The sequence below is a fragment of the Opisthorchis viverrini genome (assembly GCF_000715545.1).
Source record: "Opisthorchis viverrini unplaced genomic scaffold opera_v5_404, whole genome shotgun sequence".
In the NCBI taxonomy this organism is placed as follows: Eukaryota; Metazoa; Platyhelminthes; class Trematoda; order Opisthorchiida; family Opisthorchiidae; genus Opisthorchis; species Opisthorchis viverrini.
In genome coordinates, this window is record NW_008752056.1 from 194326 (window position 1) to 212266 (window position 17941).

Consider the following 17941-nt stretch of genomic DNA (forward strand, 5'->3'; position numbering starts at 1 on the left):
TATATATATATATTAGGCGGATACTGTTTTTTTCAAGACCGTGCTTGTTTTTGGTTTATTTTGATTAGAGCACCTAATTCGAAGACAACAATACTAAGTTTAAATTTGAACAGTTCATTCCAGTTGAATATAGATTATATCTTTAGTTATTCAAGGTACTTGGCATTAGAAAAAACACGTTTTTCAGATCAAACGAGAAACATTTCAAAATATTGAGGAGAAATGTATGGTGTGTTGCAAGAAGCTCACTTGATTATTTTGGAAACTTTTCCTCGGGAAGAGGTGTCGAGCAAGGCGCAACTTGATCCAAACGTTTACTCTGGTGGATAGTTTGGCGAGCAACAACGTTTTGTTTTGAAAGCACAAAGGTGAGTTGGATGAAGGATAACACAGCAGTGTTTAACAGGTAAACCAAAAGGGCTAGGTTGGGGAGGAAGGTGAGTTCAAACATCACGTACTGGTGAAAGGAAAAAGGCCTTCGCCGCGGAGTTATTTATTAGAAAATCCTAACTGACCGGTTACAGACCATTGGACAAGGAAGCAAAACTCTAATTTGCATCTTATTTACAAAAACTGGACATCCATCTTCTCATGAACGCGTCTTCTTGAACTTTCCTGGATGTTCATTGACTCCTATCGTTCATCGCTCAAATCCAAGCAAATCTTACAAAGCGACTCCACAAATTCCGCAAAAGATCTCTCCTTTTCAAGAGACGCAAAGCGGAATTCCACGAACAACACATACTACTCGCGTGCCTCCCCATCAGTAGTATCACCGTTACACTAGTAAGTCGTCTATTATTTTCACCACAGCTCGGAAGAAGCGGAATATGGGTAGTTTCGGTGTTTATGAGAAATGGATTCGACCGGAGTCATATGGAGTCATTGAAAGAAAGCCAGTATATATCAGACCGCCCATTTTATGAGTAGCGCCATCTTACTCACCGGCAGTGTTCCCAATCAGACCAGGGTTAACAGACAGGATTTCAGACAATTTAAAATGCGCTTTCATCCTATTACAATACTGTTGCCATGGCGATGGACTTAGGGTTCAGGATTTTTTAAGATTCTGTATCCGATACACCATCCCCCCACGGAAGAAGAAGCCGACAAAATTCGCCATCAATGCACGCGAACGCCGGTAAGCTCTATTAGCTTTTACACCTATGCATTGTTTGCAATGATTGCTGAATGAATCACGTTTATGGGCATGTTAATTCTGCTTTCCAAGGCCTCGACAACACCTAAGCAAAATATTTGTCGGGAACAATCACAGTTAACGGGAGATATCCCCATAAACCATGTCGTTCCATCACTCAAGCGGCATGTTCTCCTGTAAGCTTAACGTCGGCCCTACTTCGGTGCACAGCGTGCTCAAATTCGACGCAAAGCTGTCACAGCACACATAGATAGCGGACTAGCATCACATCAGAAGTTCCCGGTGGACTTTGTAAGTAGATATTAATGCCACATGAAGTTCGCCCGGAGCTGTGTCAGCAATTCACCAATAGCAAAGAAGCCAGTATAAGCGAGTCGATTGAACACCCTGCATCCTCCTTTGTCAGTGCATGTGAAAGACATTTAAGTATCGTGGGCTTTGCCGTAGTCGTACAAACGAGTAAAAACACCGCCCTGTTGACGTACCACTAAGCCCTAGCTGCATGCTCTGGTTCCTCCATACCCGTTTCTTCTCAAGTTTACCGAAAAACCACAATGATCCCGGCAAATCAGTCCGAGATCAAAGTTCGAGTCAGCTAGCAGTACGACTCCTGATGTAGCAGAAGTCCTCGTAGTGTTCTACAGACTCCCTCTCGGTCTTCATGCATAGTGAGAAAATCCGCCGGACAGTGGTCGGCGCAGGAAGAGATTATTTGCGCTGATGCACAAGCCAACGTCTTTGACAGCAAACGCAAACTCTTCAGCTATGCAGTGCGAACAACGCAATACCAACTTCGAACACGATAAAGTGGACTTGGTCTGGTATGGAAGGAACCTCGAAGGAACACGCGTACTAGTGGAAGAAGTTCATCGAGCTGTCACTCAGACTGCCCATTCACCAAATCCACATCCAAAATGGCCATTGTTGGATATAGAGTGTGCGCGAATGCGCATCCCTGCTTCATGTCATAAAGTGTTTTACATTCACATTTTACATTCCATTAGATTTTACATTCACCATCATCGCGTCAAAAACGTCATTGCTTTTTCAGATGAGGTTTACAAATTTTGGCTAACAGCCAACAGGGAAATCTTCCACTGAACGAGATTGAAACCCTTTTGATGTATACTACGAGAGCGTGATACAACTAGCGATTGTTAAGGTACTTTTATTAAGCGAGCGATCGTCAGATTCATCATGTTGTGACCAACATGAAATCCATCCTGTTTTGGGGACATACACTTCGATAAATGCTTTTGTCAGGCAGTTGAGTAGCATTGTTTTTGGAAGCTTGCGTGTCCAGCTAAGTAGGCCGAGACATCTGTAGTCGCCTGGCAAAGTCTTGAATTCTCTTATTATGCAGAGTGAGATTATTTGAGAATTTTTAAGTGCTTGGACAAAATAATCTTTCTACCCGACAATATCGATGAGCTAAAGAAGCGAGCTAGACGCACGCACTTGAAGAGTACTTTGAAAACACGGACGGCTTCTCAGACTGTCCTACCATTCCGAAGTTACATGTCTTCTTATCGTAAGTGTTCAACAGACAGAGTGGATTCCAAGAACTGCTTCAGCTCTCGTTGAGTCCTTCTACATTCTGCGGTTTAGTCAACAATCTTCGACCAGTTCAGAAGTTTTGAAGTGCCTGCGCCACATACTCAACGATCTTTTAGTGAGGCCTGTTCCATTCCTGTGTCGTCATCCTGGAGGGTTTGAATCATTTCAGTGCTCATTCCACAGGTGACCCTTAAAAAATCAGAAAACTGTTCATACTGCTGCCTATCCGTTTACTTGATTCTTTGAACACTCATTTCTGATATGGTTGAGTTGTCGAATCAGAATAATTCGAGCTTTAAACACCCTGCTGAATGGGCGGCATCCAGCAAGTGTTTCGTTTTTTATGGTGCCAGCCGTTTTTCATGCTGGTTGTTGTCCTCATGTCAGTCCAGTGTCTCGACCGCTGTTACCCGATCTGGCCGACTGCTGTCGTCACCGTCCGATATTTCAGGAGCTGCGAGGGATTCTGGTCAGCAGCCTGGATGGATTGAAAAATGTCAGTGTGGAGCCTGAGTGTTGCTGGCATATCAGCTCGACTTTCACATCTTTTAGACAGTTTACATAAATTTGTCTAGTGAAGCTAGCATAGTATGGTTTACCAAGATGCCTGACAATCTCTGATCGAACGACCTGGTGGTCTGTTCAACAGACAGCTCCCCGATTCAGTCGCGTGCTGCACACTTCCCCAAGGTTCTCCGCGAGAACGACAGCGTAAGTGAGTAGATGCGAGTGGTCTTTGAGTTGATGTATCAGTGTTGCAATACATGCAGATGTGCATACATAAACATCCAGATTAATGAAAATGCGTGCATCCAGTCATTCGATCTCCTCAATGCTGTCAGAAGTGGCAACTGTATCCCAGAACATTCTCTAAACTTGTTTAACTATTCCAAATAAGAACTGTGTACTATTCTTCTCATAGTGAGAGCACTTGCAATTTTTTGCACATTACTTCACTTTATTCTCCTCACAGATGCTCACTGGATATGACGTGCCGTTCCAGCTACTTCAACAGCAAGGAACAAAAATGTGTTCACATGCTCCACGCAGATTCTTTGATCCCCGTATCGATTGCAGTTGCAGCAGATGGGTGGACAAGGTTCGCAAAAACTGCATATCCGTCCCCTTAATTGGTCTAGAATGCACAGCTCAATTATTGGAACACACACATGTTCCACAATCACCTTTGTCATCGCTTTGCAAAGCACCAGTTGTTTGAATCAACAGATTTTGTTTCATTTTTGGTCCCGCCTCTTTCTGTGAACATTTTTTAGTATGTTTCAATCCACAATATCGGGCTGCAATATGCATTTTCTCGCAGACATGATAGTACACCAAGAAACAGGGTAAATCTTTTGGTTAATGGATGGATGGATTGATTGTCTGGTAGACAGACAGGCAGGTAGATAGATAGATAGATAGATAGATAGATAGATAGATAGATAGATAGATAGATAGATAGATAGATAGATAGATAGATAGATAGATAGATAGATAGATAGATAGATAGATAGATAGATAGATAGATAGATAGATAGATAGATAGATAGATAGATAGATAGATAGATAGATAGATAGATAGATAGATAGATAGATAGATAGATAGATAGATAGATAGATAGATAGATAGATAGATAGATAGATAGATAGATAGATAGATAGATAGATAGATAGATAGATAGATAGATAGATAGATAGATAGATAGATAGATAGATAGATAGATAGATAGATAGATAGATAGATAGATAGATAGATAGATAGATAGATAGATAGATAGATAGATAGATAGATAGATAGATAGATAGATAGATAGATAGATAGATAGATAGATAGATAGATAGATAGATAGATAGATAGATAGATAGATAGATAGATAGATAGATAGATAGATAGATAGATAGATAGATAGATAGATAGATAGATAGATAGATAGATAGATAGATAGATAGATAGATAGATAGATAGATAGATAGATAGATAGATAGATAGATAGATTGATAGTTAGATAGATAAATGAATGGATGCATGGGTGGATGGATGGACACTTTCTATTTTGTGGAGTTATTTTTCAATCTAGTCAAGGCACTTCTTTCCAAAATCAAAACGGATTTCACCTTCTCTATCCCAAATGCCTCACACTGCTGCTGACTGTCTTTTAGTCCGATAATCACCAATGATATTCATTGTTCGTAAATGGTGTTTGCAGTAAGTAGCAATTTCAACGTAGCCACCGACGAGAAACTTAGAATTATGAATTCGCTTGGTTTCCGTCCTTCGAGGGTGGGGGAGTGCAGGTATCTTTGATGAATTTCTGTTGATGGGTAACTTTTGCTCTTCATCTAATGCGCAGAAAATGAAAGGGCGTTTGCAAGTGAGTGGTGGCTAATGTAGATATCAACTGAACGGTTTTAGAAACACTAGATTCAAAGGTGAAATAGTCAACCTGACAAATATCTAATTAGGTGCATAGGATTCATAATGAAAACAACGAAATTGGAAATTCAATTAAGGACTGCTTTTCTGCCCAGAATTAGCCTCCATAGAAAAACCAATCTCTGATTGAGAAACGTAATGAGTCGCTTCATTAAAACAGGCACACAACACTTGTGCACATCTCCTATGAGGTTGTACATCTCATGAACTTACACATGAGTTTAATGTGCGCCGCTTTTTTTGGACGGGTTCACTCCCCAACAGGTGACTAAATGTTTTGACCTGATCAGGAGGGCGTCTACAAAAAGGTTGATTGCGAAGTCGTTTGTTATTGAAAGACTGAATTCGGTTTGTCATCTAGGGCAAGCAGCTGACAATAGTATCATGTTGGAATATCAGGTGTTTGGTTAATTTACATGCTGTGTCGCTGTTGCCTATTGTTATTTTTTGCTACTCGCTTTTTAGTAGTGACCATTTTATTATAAAAATCTGCTGCTCAAGCAGTCACAGGGAAAAATGTTGCCAGCTTGTGAAATATTACTTACCTTTCTTCAGTCACATACGATGATGGTGTCGGCACAACCGTGAACATCATATTCACACCAAGGGGCACAGAATTTGGGCTGGTCGTGAACCGTGAACATTAAAACTGGAGTGATTTAGTCGATGCCTTCCGTGCACCCCGCGCCAGTTATAGCTTGCCGATGAAAATAATCGTTAAATGAATAATATTGGTCCAGTTGCGGCACAATTTTAGTGTCTAGCCATCATACAACCACAGGGAAGCACGAAGACCGGGGTATTGCTAGACTGTCGAAACTTAGACAAAGATAGCCGAGATACCGGGGTTGGTTTCGAAACATGGAGCTTCCGGTCAGTAACTTCGCATCTTAACTACTGAGTCGTCTCATCTTTGTTGATAAAAAAGAATGCAAAATCGTTTGGCTGGAACGTTTGGCTTTAAACGAAATCACTACAGTGACCGTGAAATGTCTCCCAAAAGGCGGTGTGGTTTCGAAGAGCTTCCGGTCAGTAACTTCGCATCTTAACTACTGAGTCGTCTCATCTTTGTTGATAAAAAAGAATGCAAAATCGTTTGGCTGGAACGTTTGGCTTTAAACGAAATCACTACAGTGACCGTGAAATGTCTCCCAAAAGGCGGTGTCCATTCTTCGAAGGGATTATGGTATCAAACAGCGGGTAAATATCATCCAAAGAACCAAATCACAAATGATTACAGGTTCCCCCATGAAACAACGCCTAGTGACAAACATATGTCACTGTGCAACGGTGGCCCGGTGATAATTCAGTTCTAAACAGTGGATTCCGTATAGTTTTCTGATCATCCAGTCCACTTATCATGTTTTCGCACCAATCTACTCACGTCACACCTGGGCCGGTGCGCGCAGCATTGCGTGCATACGTTTGTCGCTAGGACAGACAAACGTAGATAGTGAATTCAGTCCTCATATCCCCCAAGCCAGACAACACACTGGTGCACTGAGTAAGTCAGCGATGAAAGCATGGTACATCTAGTCCTCTTGGGCATAGCATCCCTGTTACACAACTTCCTTAGCACTAGCTCACCCACACAGACTGACAGAAGGTTCAAACGAAGTTCAAGAGGAACCATCAAATGAACCGAACCAGGAGAACTAGACCCCAGACTGGACCCAAACACATGTAGATTTCCCCACCGACCCAACACTTGTTCAACCACTCTAACACACTAAAATCCCTCGGCCTACACACAACAGAGATTTAGCTTGACTTAGCTGATTGGTTCTCCTTCCGCCTTAAATCTCGACCAACCTCAGAACCTAGTCACTTGGCCTGACGAACCTTTTGTGTCAAAAGCGAAACGTTGCCCAGCAATAAATCCGCCGATTACCACCAAACTTATTCGAAAAAAGCTGCAATCATTCTTTTTCAGTCTTATGACGAAATATGCACTTTTAGAGCATCAGTACTTTTATTTGTGACTGTAAAGCCAGCCCTTGTCGCGACTGGCACCAGGTTTATTGGATCGAATGAAGTCGCGCCGGAATGAGTAGGGGAAGGGTGCAATAACTGAACATGCTTTCACAAGTTACAAGAAATAAGCAGAAAGTCCCAATAAAAAAGGCACGAAAATAAGAATGTTCGTCTTTCACGAGCAAACCGACTTCAAGGGATATAATTGACTAATAATGACTAAAGTCAGGGCGATAGATGACTGGTAAGGTATATCCTTTCCGATGCAGGTCAGCGCCCATAAAACCAGGATAGAACGGCAGTAGACTCGAGTTCGAACTGTCCACGATAAGACGGTTCCATTCCCTATAGTAGCTTCATGCAACTCTACCTTAACCGATACAAGTCACGGTTAGAAATTTCCACCGTCTGATTTTGTCCTCTGTACCTTACAGTAGCAGAGCCAGTCTTAATTGCTGCCACTGTTACCTGATGCTTAATACCAGGACAATCAGTTAGTTATTCAGCTAGGAACAAATACACAGTGGCTTCCAAATTTAGAAACCTCTGTTTGAGTTGGTCGAGAGGAGGGCTTTCGGTTACTCAGGTATGTGAACTAGCTGAATAATCATGCACAGGCTTGGTAAGAAGCTCCTTGTTGGGTTAATTCACGAGATGCCTCGCTGTCATTCCCTCAACCTCCCTATCCTCGGTCGGCGAAACTGTAACAACGATCTACTGCTAAATTATCCTGCGGTCTGGCCAACAATCCCTCTAGAATTTCAATCAGCAAGACTGCTTGACTCATACTGTTTGCAGTTGTCAGGGAAACTTTCCTTTCTGTCGGTTTTATAGGATAATTAGCAGTAAACTATTGCTTTCTGATTGACTGTGAAGGCGATCGGTAGCTATCGAGCATGTGACCAAAGATTTTATACGAATACGGACGAAATTTATACATCTTTACATTTCTTCTGGTGCACGAGCAGTGTCACAGAAACCGCCGACCTGTTGTTGCGGTCCTCCCTCGCTTCAAAGTGGTTTCCGGGCTTGTGGATAGACAAAATCTCCCACATATGGTTCGCAAAACTGGGATGCTTCGAAGCTCAAAGATACCTTCTAAACACTTATGGTACTGTAAGCGCTTTCACAAGTTAGGTTATTCAAGGCTGCTTACTCTTCCCTTTCCAGCCCGCTATTATCGTCGATGCCATCATGGAATGCACACAACAAAGGACAGTAAATCATAAAGGAAACTACTCACAAGGCTGCTGAAAACTCTTCGACAGCCCACGACCGGTTTCGCGCTTCTTGGGGCTCATCATAGGCGCAGTACCCGAGTTTCCGTCAACCTTATGATCTACTTGAACCCAAATTGCACTGTTTTCGAGAAATACACTCATTTGCAAATCAATTTGGTTTCCACGGGAGACTCATTTGGATCTCTCGTTTATGATGTCCTCCAGCTGAATGTGCTGCACACAGGCCACCTCATGATTCAGTTGGCACGATATTCGAGATGTCGCAGTATATTTTCATAAAGGAAACTACTCACAGTAAATCATGTTACCCAAACCACATTTAGGGGATTACCAGTGGACCTGGACAAATCGAAAATATTATCTTGCTTAGCGAAATACACCCATTTACAAACCAATTCCGTTTTGATGGAGATTCATCTGGGGCCCAGCTTAGAAATATTCTCAACGAGAGATTCATTCGGGTTCTAGGTGAAACAAAATGATTTACAAATGAGTGGGTTTCGCTAATTTCGTGCAATTCGGGTTCGGGTAGGATATAAGGGACTGCGTCCACCTAATGTGCCCCAAGAAGGGCGAAGCCGATTGTAGGCTGTTGAAGAGTTTTCAGCAATTTTGAGTAGTGTATTACGTTTATTACCTTGCTTTTTTACAATCAACAGCCCATACTGTCCATTCTAAATAGAATGAACAACGTCTTTTTTGCTCTGACATGCGTGTCGCACTTCCAGAGTGGAGGTGCAAAAGGGGACTAAACAATTTTCAATCCTTTTGTGTCTCTGGGAAGAGTTAGGATGAGCTTGAATGTAATGGTCATTCAATGAATCTCCGTATTAGCTTCGATAGATGAATTAGGTACATATTTTATCTTGAAGGGAACAACGCTTGTCGTCTCGCGTTAAAAACGAATTTCAGTGAAGTTTAAGGGCTGAATATACAAGGTAACTGTGAGGGCTATCTCGTTAATCGTGATTGCGAAACTGTTCCGAAGGTTTTAGAGCCTTTCCAGTATTTGATCATTGGTGTCTTCGTATAAAAGAAGGCGTTCCTAGTAAAGGGCGGCATTTAAAACCAATCAGGTTATGGCTGTGCACTCATACCCAAACACCATCTTCCAAATAAAACACGTTTTTTTATTTTGAATTTTATTAGCAGAAGGTTCACAAGGATCGGTTATGGTACTGCAAAGCAAAATGAAGGCAACTATAACCAGTATGAGTACTCTAAAATCCCTGAGCTTTTCTGGTTGTGGACTATTTTGAGATTCTGGTGGAAAAAATTCAAAGGGTACGTGAACAACTATAGTGGGAAGTATACTGTTTTCAACCGTATCGCCGGGCCTGATTTTGTATGTCGTTATATATCGGGCTGGTGTTGCGCCTACTTCACTGAAATACTAGACTTATCCCACAGGTGTCCAACCCACATGTTTTTAACAGGCGAACATAGTTAAATGCTGAACAAAAGTGTTCGCGCATCGTTCTCGACAGTTTTTCCTCCAGACGCGAAGTTTTTCAACAATATTTCCACAAATGTCCCCACTGTCTCCGTTTTTAAACAACTGTATTTTTTCCTCACAACTGTATGATAATTTCCCACGATGTGCTGCCAGTCAAGGATGCCGAGATAATAGTGTTATACTCGTTCTACCTATACTAGTTATTTCACGTTGTTTTCCGCATGAATGTTTATGGGTATATCCGGTATTATTCAACTAGGGCGTGATGTGTCTAGGAGAAAAACGGATGCAATACGCGTATCAGCTGGAGAATTACTCGTTTTTCTAACCATTTTTCATGTCTGTGGGACATCACCATCTGCCTAAACTGAGTGTATTCCCTGAGCGTGTTGTCTCGTCCGCCTTGTCTGGTACCGGTGGACAAAAACTGTCCTGTTCCAATTAGTGCGTCTGTCTTGAAAGTCGACAGGCTTGCTTAACTAATATGAACTTCAACGATGTGGTAAGGTGAGTTTAGAGTAGTTTTGAATTGGCCAAACCAAGTTTTACATCAAGGAACCTACCTCGGTGTGACGGCATACGGTAGTCTTTAGCATCATGCACTGAACGTATTCATTTGAAAATCGCGTCCATTGGAAACTGGACGTGCAATCTGGGTTGTTTGTTGAATCGGTCGGTGCGATTGGTGGGCACACACCAACGAAATATGAGATTTTCATGTATTCAGAAGAACGGCGCACATGGGAAAATTTTGGCCACATTAATAGTGACCCATTACTTACTCTGACCTGTGATAGGTGTATTTTGCTCTGACGGCCTCAGACGATCGCATCTACGCTACCTGTGCTCACCGTCACATTCCTCGGAGTCCAGTCATATGCAAGAAAAGTACAAAGCGACCGTTATCGTCACGGAGTTATTTACGGATTCCGAGAAGTATTAATGTCAATTCAGTTCTATCAATAAGCCAAAATAACCTCGACTTCCTACGTTAACGCTGATTGTAGATTATTCGCATATTTTTCTGTCCACTAGCCATAAACGGCCATGCAGACACTTCCTCACCCGGCTGTATCACTGACAAACACTATTGGATGAAAAAGGATGAACAAATGAAGTAGATATTGTCAAAAATTGCTGGTTAGGTAATTCATCCGTGAATAACCATGCGACCCGATCAACCGGTTAAGTCAGGAAATCGGTGAGAACTTGAACAGACTGCCCAAAAATTATTATGGCATTCGCTTACTCGTGAGTAGTCTAAAAGTTATCTGATTTGCCGACTCAGGAAACCAAGGCAGGACAACCCACAGCGGTGTTTGTCATCGATTGAGACTCTCCGATAGTCGTCCTCAATCCGTTCGGGAACCTCAGAAAGATTTACTTCTGAGTAACAGATATGCATGCAAATTAAGGAAATTGCAAACTGTAGTTGTGTAACTGTGAGACACAAGTGAATCCATCATCTATGTTGTTCGTGACCGGATCCAAAGAACGGAGGCTATTGCAAGATTAGATTTGAGGTGTCAAAGGGCATCTGAAGCGTAGATGTATTTCCTTCATTTAGGTCTTACAGATATTTTTGAAAGATGGATTGGATCTAGCCAACAGAACGTTTTGAGGTTCACTCTGCCGAGGAAACATCAGCTATACAAATTTCAATCAACCTTATTCGTTACTCTGACAGCATAGACGAGAAATTCATTGGAGCCACATATTACCTCTACTTCTGTTCTCCAATAGGTGACTTCTTCAGTATATGCCAACTTGTGTAGCGAAACGAAAGCACACGTTAGCTGAAGCCTCTGGTTGCTGGCGTTATTTTCCCACCAAAGCCACAGATAGAGGTTGCTTACACCTTAACCGGTGACAACTTTTCCAATCGGGCAGAACAATGGGAGCTGCCGCAGCATCCAACAACAGTATCGTTTAACTCACTGCATCTTCGGTAATGTTATGCTTGCTATTTGCTATATCTGTGCAGAAATATTGATGGGGATGCTTCTTAATATTTGTTGGAGCCACTCAATCAACTCACAATGTACCGAAGTGCATGTTTCCAGCTGCTACAGCTGAGGAAGGGGAGGATAAGGGAATGAGAGCCATGTGCTGAAGTCGATCGCCGAATCTGTGCGCTGACGTCGAATGGACCTGCTCGCCTGGTATGGTGGGAACTGAGAGCTGCACAGTGAGGGCAATGGCTTTGGCACAAAACCGCCTTTGGTTGTGACAACCATACCTCTCAGGATCCCTCGTACCGCGATCCCTATTGAGAGAGATGACAGTTACCATTGCGGCTCACTTTACTGGAACGGACTGTCATTTTTCAGTGACAAGTCGTGAAATGATCAACCCTAAGTAATCTCTATCCGCCAAAAATCTGAACGAAGAGGGTTCTACGAGGTGAACGGTCCTCTGGCATACGAGAGATCGCGGAGTGTGGGATGAGTGCGTAAACTGACCAGTCAATCTATGGAGTGAGAGTGGACTTTCCCGAAAAGCATCTGGCGCACTAAGCAGTAATGATCCGATGTTATTGCCAGACGCCCGCAATGCTTCGGAAGCACCGATGGTCAAACACTGTCTTCGAATATCTGGCTCTCCGAAGACCGATCAACCTTCGAATGAAAATACCTGGAAGCTCAGGGTTTTCGCACGATGTTCTCGCACCAATTTTGAACGCGGAAATTACCGTACAGGCATTCCATTCTATTGGAATTTTTTCCTCATTGTAGATATTTTGGAGTAGGGTCAGTGGATGAACCAGGACTGATTCACCATCTTCTTTGAACAGTACAGGGTGCGAACCTTTTGTACCAGGCTTCGTCGATGTAATGGAATGGAAATTCCACGCGTAACTTCTATCAACAATGGCGTTCCCCTTGGATTCATTTGGTCCCTCCAGAGGGTGAGTTGATTGGTCCCAGCCTATCGTTTAAGACGTCTCTGTGGATAAACAGAGGTCCCATCCTTTTTGGGGACAGCTTCACTAACACTCACCATCCTCGGAGCAGCTGATCGGATTAGCTGGAACAAGGACGATTGTTTCCTGCTGCAAAAGCTTCCTCCATTTACATGAATTCTGCGGTCTACCAGACGTCAAATTCAAACTCTTCATCATTCGGTGTTTGAAAGGTCCACGTGCACCAACAGTCGTTTATGCTAGTATAGTTTTCCTGGCTGGAGTGTGCGAGTGACCTCGGGTAGACGGCTTCAAGAGCAGCGAGCACGGCTCCTACAATATCTCCTCAAAAGTCATCCAAATCATCATTGTAACCAACGTACCCGTCGAGTTCTGCAAGCTTACCAACTTACCCAGCTCAATACTGGTGAGCCACAGAAACGCCTTGTAGGTGATGAACTGGATGAATTTGTACAAACAGGGTTTTCCCGACGGAAAGCGAGGAGATAGCTCTCCACTGGTAGTTGACTGCCAGAGTACAAGGCTAGTTTGCCGTTGGTGGCCTCCAAGTCACACGGTTCGGGCAACGGGGTCGAAAGTTTGAGCTCGCAAGAAACAAATATGCAGCACGTCACTAAAGAAATGGTTCTCCATTATCTGCGGGGTGAGCATCATCCTCTGAATCGGCTGCCAAAATGGGCATCCTCAGAACCCAACTGGCCAACCTGATTATTCATATAACTTGCGAGAATTACAAGGTCTGGCTGGCCGGAGCAATCGTGACAAATCACGATAGAAGCTACCTGAGCCAACACATACGAATTAAGATAATTCGGCTCCGGCTTTTGATGACAGGATATGTGGGCGAATTGCGGCGTCCAACCAGACATAATACCGGTCATAATTTAATACCTTCCTTTGCATGACATTAATTCTATGGAGGCGAGTAGAATCTGTCGCCTATACAGATAGGCCTTCGAATCGCTTTAGTGGCACTTCTGGCAGTGTAAATATGGGAAGCAACGGTCTTCGAGTGAATACCTTTCAGTGCGACCTCAGTGAGCAAGCAAAGCCGTCATCTAGAGAGCAGGATAGCGTATGAGGATGAATCATTTCAACTTGGAGACCAATACTGTTTTCCTTTCGGAAACAACTCCCTCGAAGGAGCACCATTGTATTAACAAACTGCTTCTGCAGGACAGTCACGCTGTGTAGAACGATCGAGTGACTGCTGAAACATCGAGGATCACAGGACAGTTGTGGGCTTGATGCACCTTAGTCATATCACGTTATTCTCACAAATCACATACAAGGTAACTCCCAACTACAACAAAGCTATTCATAAAAATACGGTGATGAGTGTGAATACCATACTAACAACCAGGGCTTAGCTAGCGTGCAAACGACAGAACTGACTCTCGTGCGCCTTGCTGCAGTGAATAGCTCGGACGACGGATTGGAAGATAACGGGATGATTTGACATGCAGTCACATTCTATTTCCTTGTAATGAAACCTATCCGAATTCGTCATAACAAAGAAAACAGTGGACCAATGATATCGAAACTGCTAGTTTCTGAGACCTAAAGACAGTCTCCATGAGGTCCTAACCGAAATGGATCAATTAGAAAATCAGTAAATTCAAAAGGACGAGTCTTTTATCGAGTCAACATATGCTTTACAAAACTCCTGATTTGTGTCCCATCGAAGAAGCCTACTGTCGGGTGCAATAGTTAGCCTGTGTGCAGTGAACCTAAAAAGCAAAAATGAACACTTGATTTGTACACTAAGGCTAGTAATATGGATCAAGATTTCATCAAAGTCAACCACCCTTGGGCTCGTGATGCAATTGTGGGAGAGTACCGGAGAACGTTGGAGCTCGTCATACCGTATCGGCATTATGGCCAAATGAGCAGGGATAATTCATGGTTGATTTCTGACGGAGATGCAGTCTAGGCCTGGAACATGCAGCTCTCCAACGACTACACCATGAGAAGTGGGACCGAGTCTCTTTCTCAGGTGAGTGTCGTCATCCGATTCGGAGTCACTAAAATAATAAAGAACACTCTCAAAAGGATCTTCTCAGTAGAAGATTTGACAGCGACGTTTAGGATCAGATTGGTGGCATACCGATGTACTAGTTGTTACCAGGTTTAGATTGTCCTCTGTGATCACGCCGGTTACACTGTGGCTACTTAGCAAACGGAAGGTCGAACGGGAACCCACTGAAGTGGCACCCGCCAACCGCAATTCGATCAGTACAGTTGCTTGCTCTCCCATCTTTTGACGTCGAAAAGATACAGCGATAGGAAGAAAGTGTTTATATTTACAAGTTCAATTTCGATGAGGAAGACAGCACAGTAACCAAGTGCAAAGACAGGATCAGATTTTCACAGCACTGGCTGCATAGTTGACCGCCATGCTTTTGTTCCAGGACCAGCGATCCGTTAAAGGGTTGTAACACATGCCGACGAATTTATTCGGATGTAGACCGTCTAAATTTTGTCAAAACAATGGCAGAAGGTTGATGAGTATATTTCATTAGGCTGGTGGAGTGTGCGCATGTTGAAACACCCCAACGGATATATCTAAACATGATTGTATTAGATGGTGCCATTCACAGGACGATGGAAACGAAGGGAATTTTCATGTCAATGAAGTAAGTTTAAACCTCGATAAAAACATTACACATAAATTTGACCCTGACAGGAGACTCAACTAAATCCAGCTCAATCTCTCGGTTATGATGGCCCGCTTTAAATGAATGTGTTGTACCAGATCGCCTCATGTTTCAGTTGGTACGAATGTCGCAATGAGCTATCGTCTAGGTATAAGATGCTACTCATAAGGTTGCTGAAAACTCTTCGACAGTCCACGACCGTCCAAGTAAGTTGGTCAGGAACAACATGGCAGTACTCTTTGTATCTATTCAGATAAGCAAAATCTGATTGCATCAGGTACACAACTGTGATTTTCTCTTGCATGTAGGCTTTTTCTCACAAGATCCTGATAACAAGTTCCCTCCCCCCTAAGAAAAAAATTGGCCGACAAACAGAAGGGCAAAGAAACCCCGTCTAATTTTCTTGAGCTACGTGAATGTGGAATCTTGGATCAAATCAGTCTAGTCCCGACTCTACTATAAAAGCCCCACTAGTTAGGAGGTCAGTTGAGAAACCGCCGTTGTTTGGCACCACTGGCGACGTTTTATCCAGCAATAAGCGCACACAACGCAGTTGGATGGACCGATTGACAGTTGATAATTTGTGGTGGTTTAGACGATGGTGCAATATGTTTGACGGTTGAAAAGTCATGGAGTATAAACTTCAATCAAAACCCCAATTTATGCAATAAATTCGGACGACGTAACAAGTATGCAAATGAAGAGGAAACCCACGCACTTTGTTGTGGATTGTAGCTGAATAACAGGTGGCAAGCATGACTTACTTTTGATCATGGCTGATTGTAAACGGACTGGAGAAACAAACTTCTGCCATTCGTGGGTTCCCCGAGGAACAACGCGGGCGATGTACTCAGCACCCACAATACCAAACAGAAAGGACGCTGCTGTTTGGTTGATGGTGGTTAGAAAGAGCATCCCACCGGGCTGTTGAGGGCATAGAACATACGTGATGCAATAAATATGGGTGAGAGGTCAGTGATTCGGGAACTATGCGATAAAGTGAAGGCCTGTTTACTGTCATGTATGTGCGGCTTCAGTGCAGAAATCTCGTCTGTACAGTGGGCATGGAAACTTGGTCGTTAACCAGATATTATCGACCGAAGTGGCACCAGGAGTAGTGACAAGGTATTCTCAACCAACTCGCCAGTAAGCCAATGGATACCAACGGAAACCGAGCTACCGGCATTCTTCATACCAGTAGAACAAACCTCAATTCTTCATCAGCAAAGTAGTTGAGGAGAACTAGGTGGTCAGACAGCCTTATTCTGTCGCGATTCGTACTGTAAGAGAGGCAAATCTATGCTGAATAGTCAGGAAAGAATGCATGGGTGTTTCATTCTTGTTTGAAATCATCAGCAGTGCGCACCTCCAGGGTGATTCAAACTCGCAACCTCCCAGCTAATAGTCGATCACTAAACCGTTCTGTCACCAGCGGCTGATTGGCGGTGTGATTAAACCACACTTAATGAGTGTCGCTACATCCTGACTAGGTGCGAGTTAATCACATCATCTTCAAATACTGGTCGAGAGGTTGAAAATTCGTTAGATGCACATCGCTGATGATGAAGCAGTTGCAAACTGTTTTTCGGCTTCTCGTCGGAACTGGGCTTCTCTTACAGTAAAAGTTCCCGCATTGTCAAATGGCCTATTGTCACACTTCTTATTTGGCACACTCGTGGGTATCGCGAAGATTAGGTCCCAAATCGAAAGCCGTATGAAATTAACGTACAAGCACGTTCTCAGAAGACCTGGAGCTCTGTGATTTATACATTGTGGTTCAGGTTTCTAACCGCAGTCGCTGTCCTGAATTTCACTCATGTCAACCACCGGTTAAAATACATTCAACTGCAGTCCTTCGAAATCCGAAAAGAACTAAAGCAAAGAGAAAACAGTAAGCGCTTAGTCCTCAAGGTCTGAGTCTAGTTACGTAGGACATACTGGGTTTCTGGAACCGTGTCTGTGCAATTTCCTATGTCAAGTCGGGTTCGGATAGATGGAAATTACTGACCTGAAGACGGTACATGGGATAATAAATCTAATCAAAAGAGCAGAACATAACATTCGAGACGTTAATACATCAAGCTACTTTCATCAGTCATCAGTGTGAAGCATCAAGCATTATTAGTTGATACATAAGGCAAAACGGGACAATATGTTTGATAGAGGGGTGGTTGGGTCTAGTTCCGGAGTAGTTAGACAGCCTGAATGAATCGATTTTGTACATATCACTTAGGCTACTCATTAGCACCGGAATTCGGAAGTTCCGGCTTTCAACTGCGCAAAAGTACGGTGAAAGCAATACAGCGTCAATCAGTTGGCTTATTTCAAAACTATGTTTTGCAACTAATTACATCCAGTGCGGTCATTAAATGACATTGACCGGCTGCGTTGCAAAACGTGCAGCAATCTATTTGTGGCGTGATCTGATACTCTTCAGCTCTCTCTTTCAAAACTTTTGCAACTAATTACATCCAGTGCGGTCACTAAATGGCATTGACCGGCTGCGTTGCAAAACGTGCAGCAATCTATTTGTGTGTGGC

General features: G+C 43.1%; 1 protein-coding gene across 1 annotated transcript in view; it reads right to left on the reverse strand.

The window, feature by feature from the left end:
* Positions 1-15040: 15040 nt before the first annotated feature.
* The window catches only part of T265_10717 (hypothetical protein), a gene marked incomplete at both ends in the record, with an annotated part of 12196 nt that continues 9295 nt past the window's right edge, over positions 15041-17941 (reverse strand). The window contains 2 exons of the mRNA XM_009177174.1: positions 15041-15216; positions 16166-16325. Coding sequence (XP_009175438.1) covers positions 15104-15216; positions 16166-16325 — 273 coding nt within the window. The remainder of the gene's footprint in view (positions 15217-16165; positions 16326-17941) is intronic.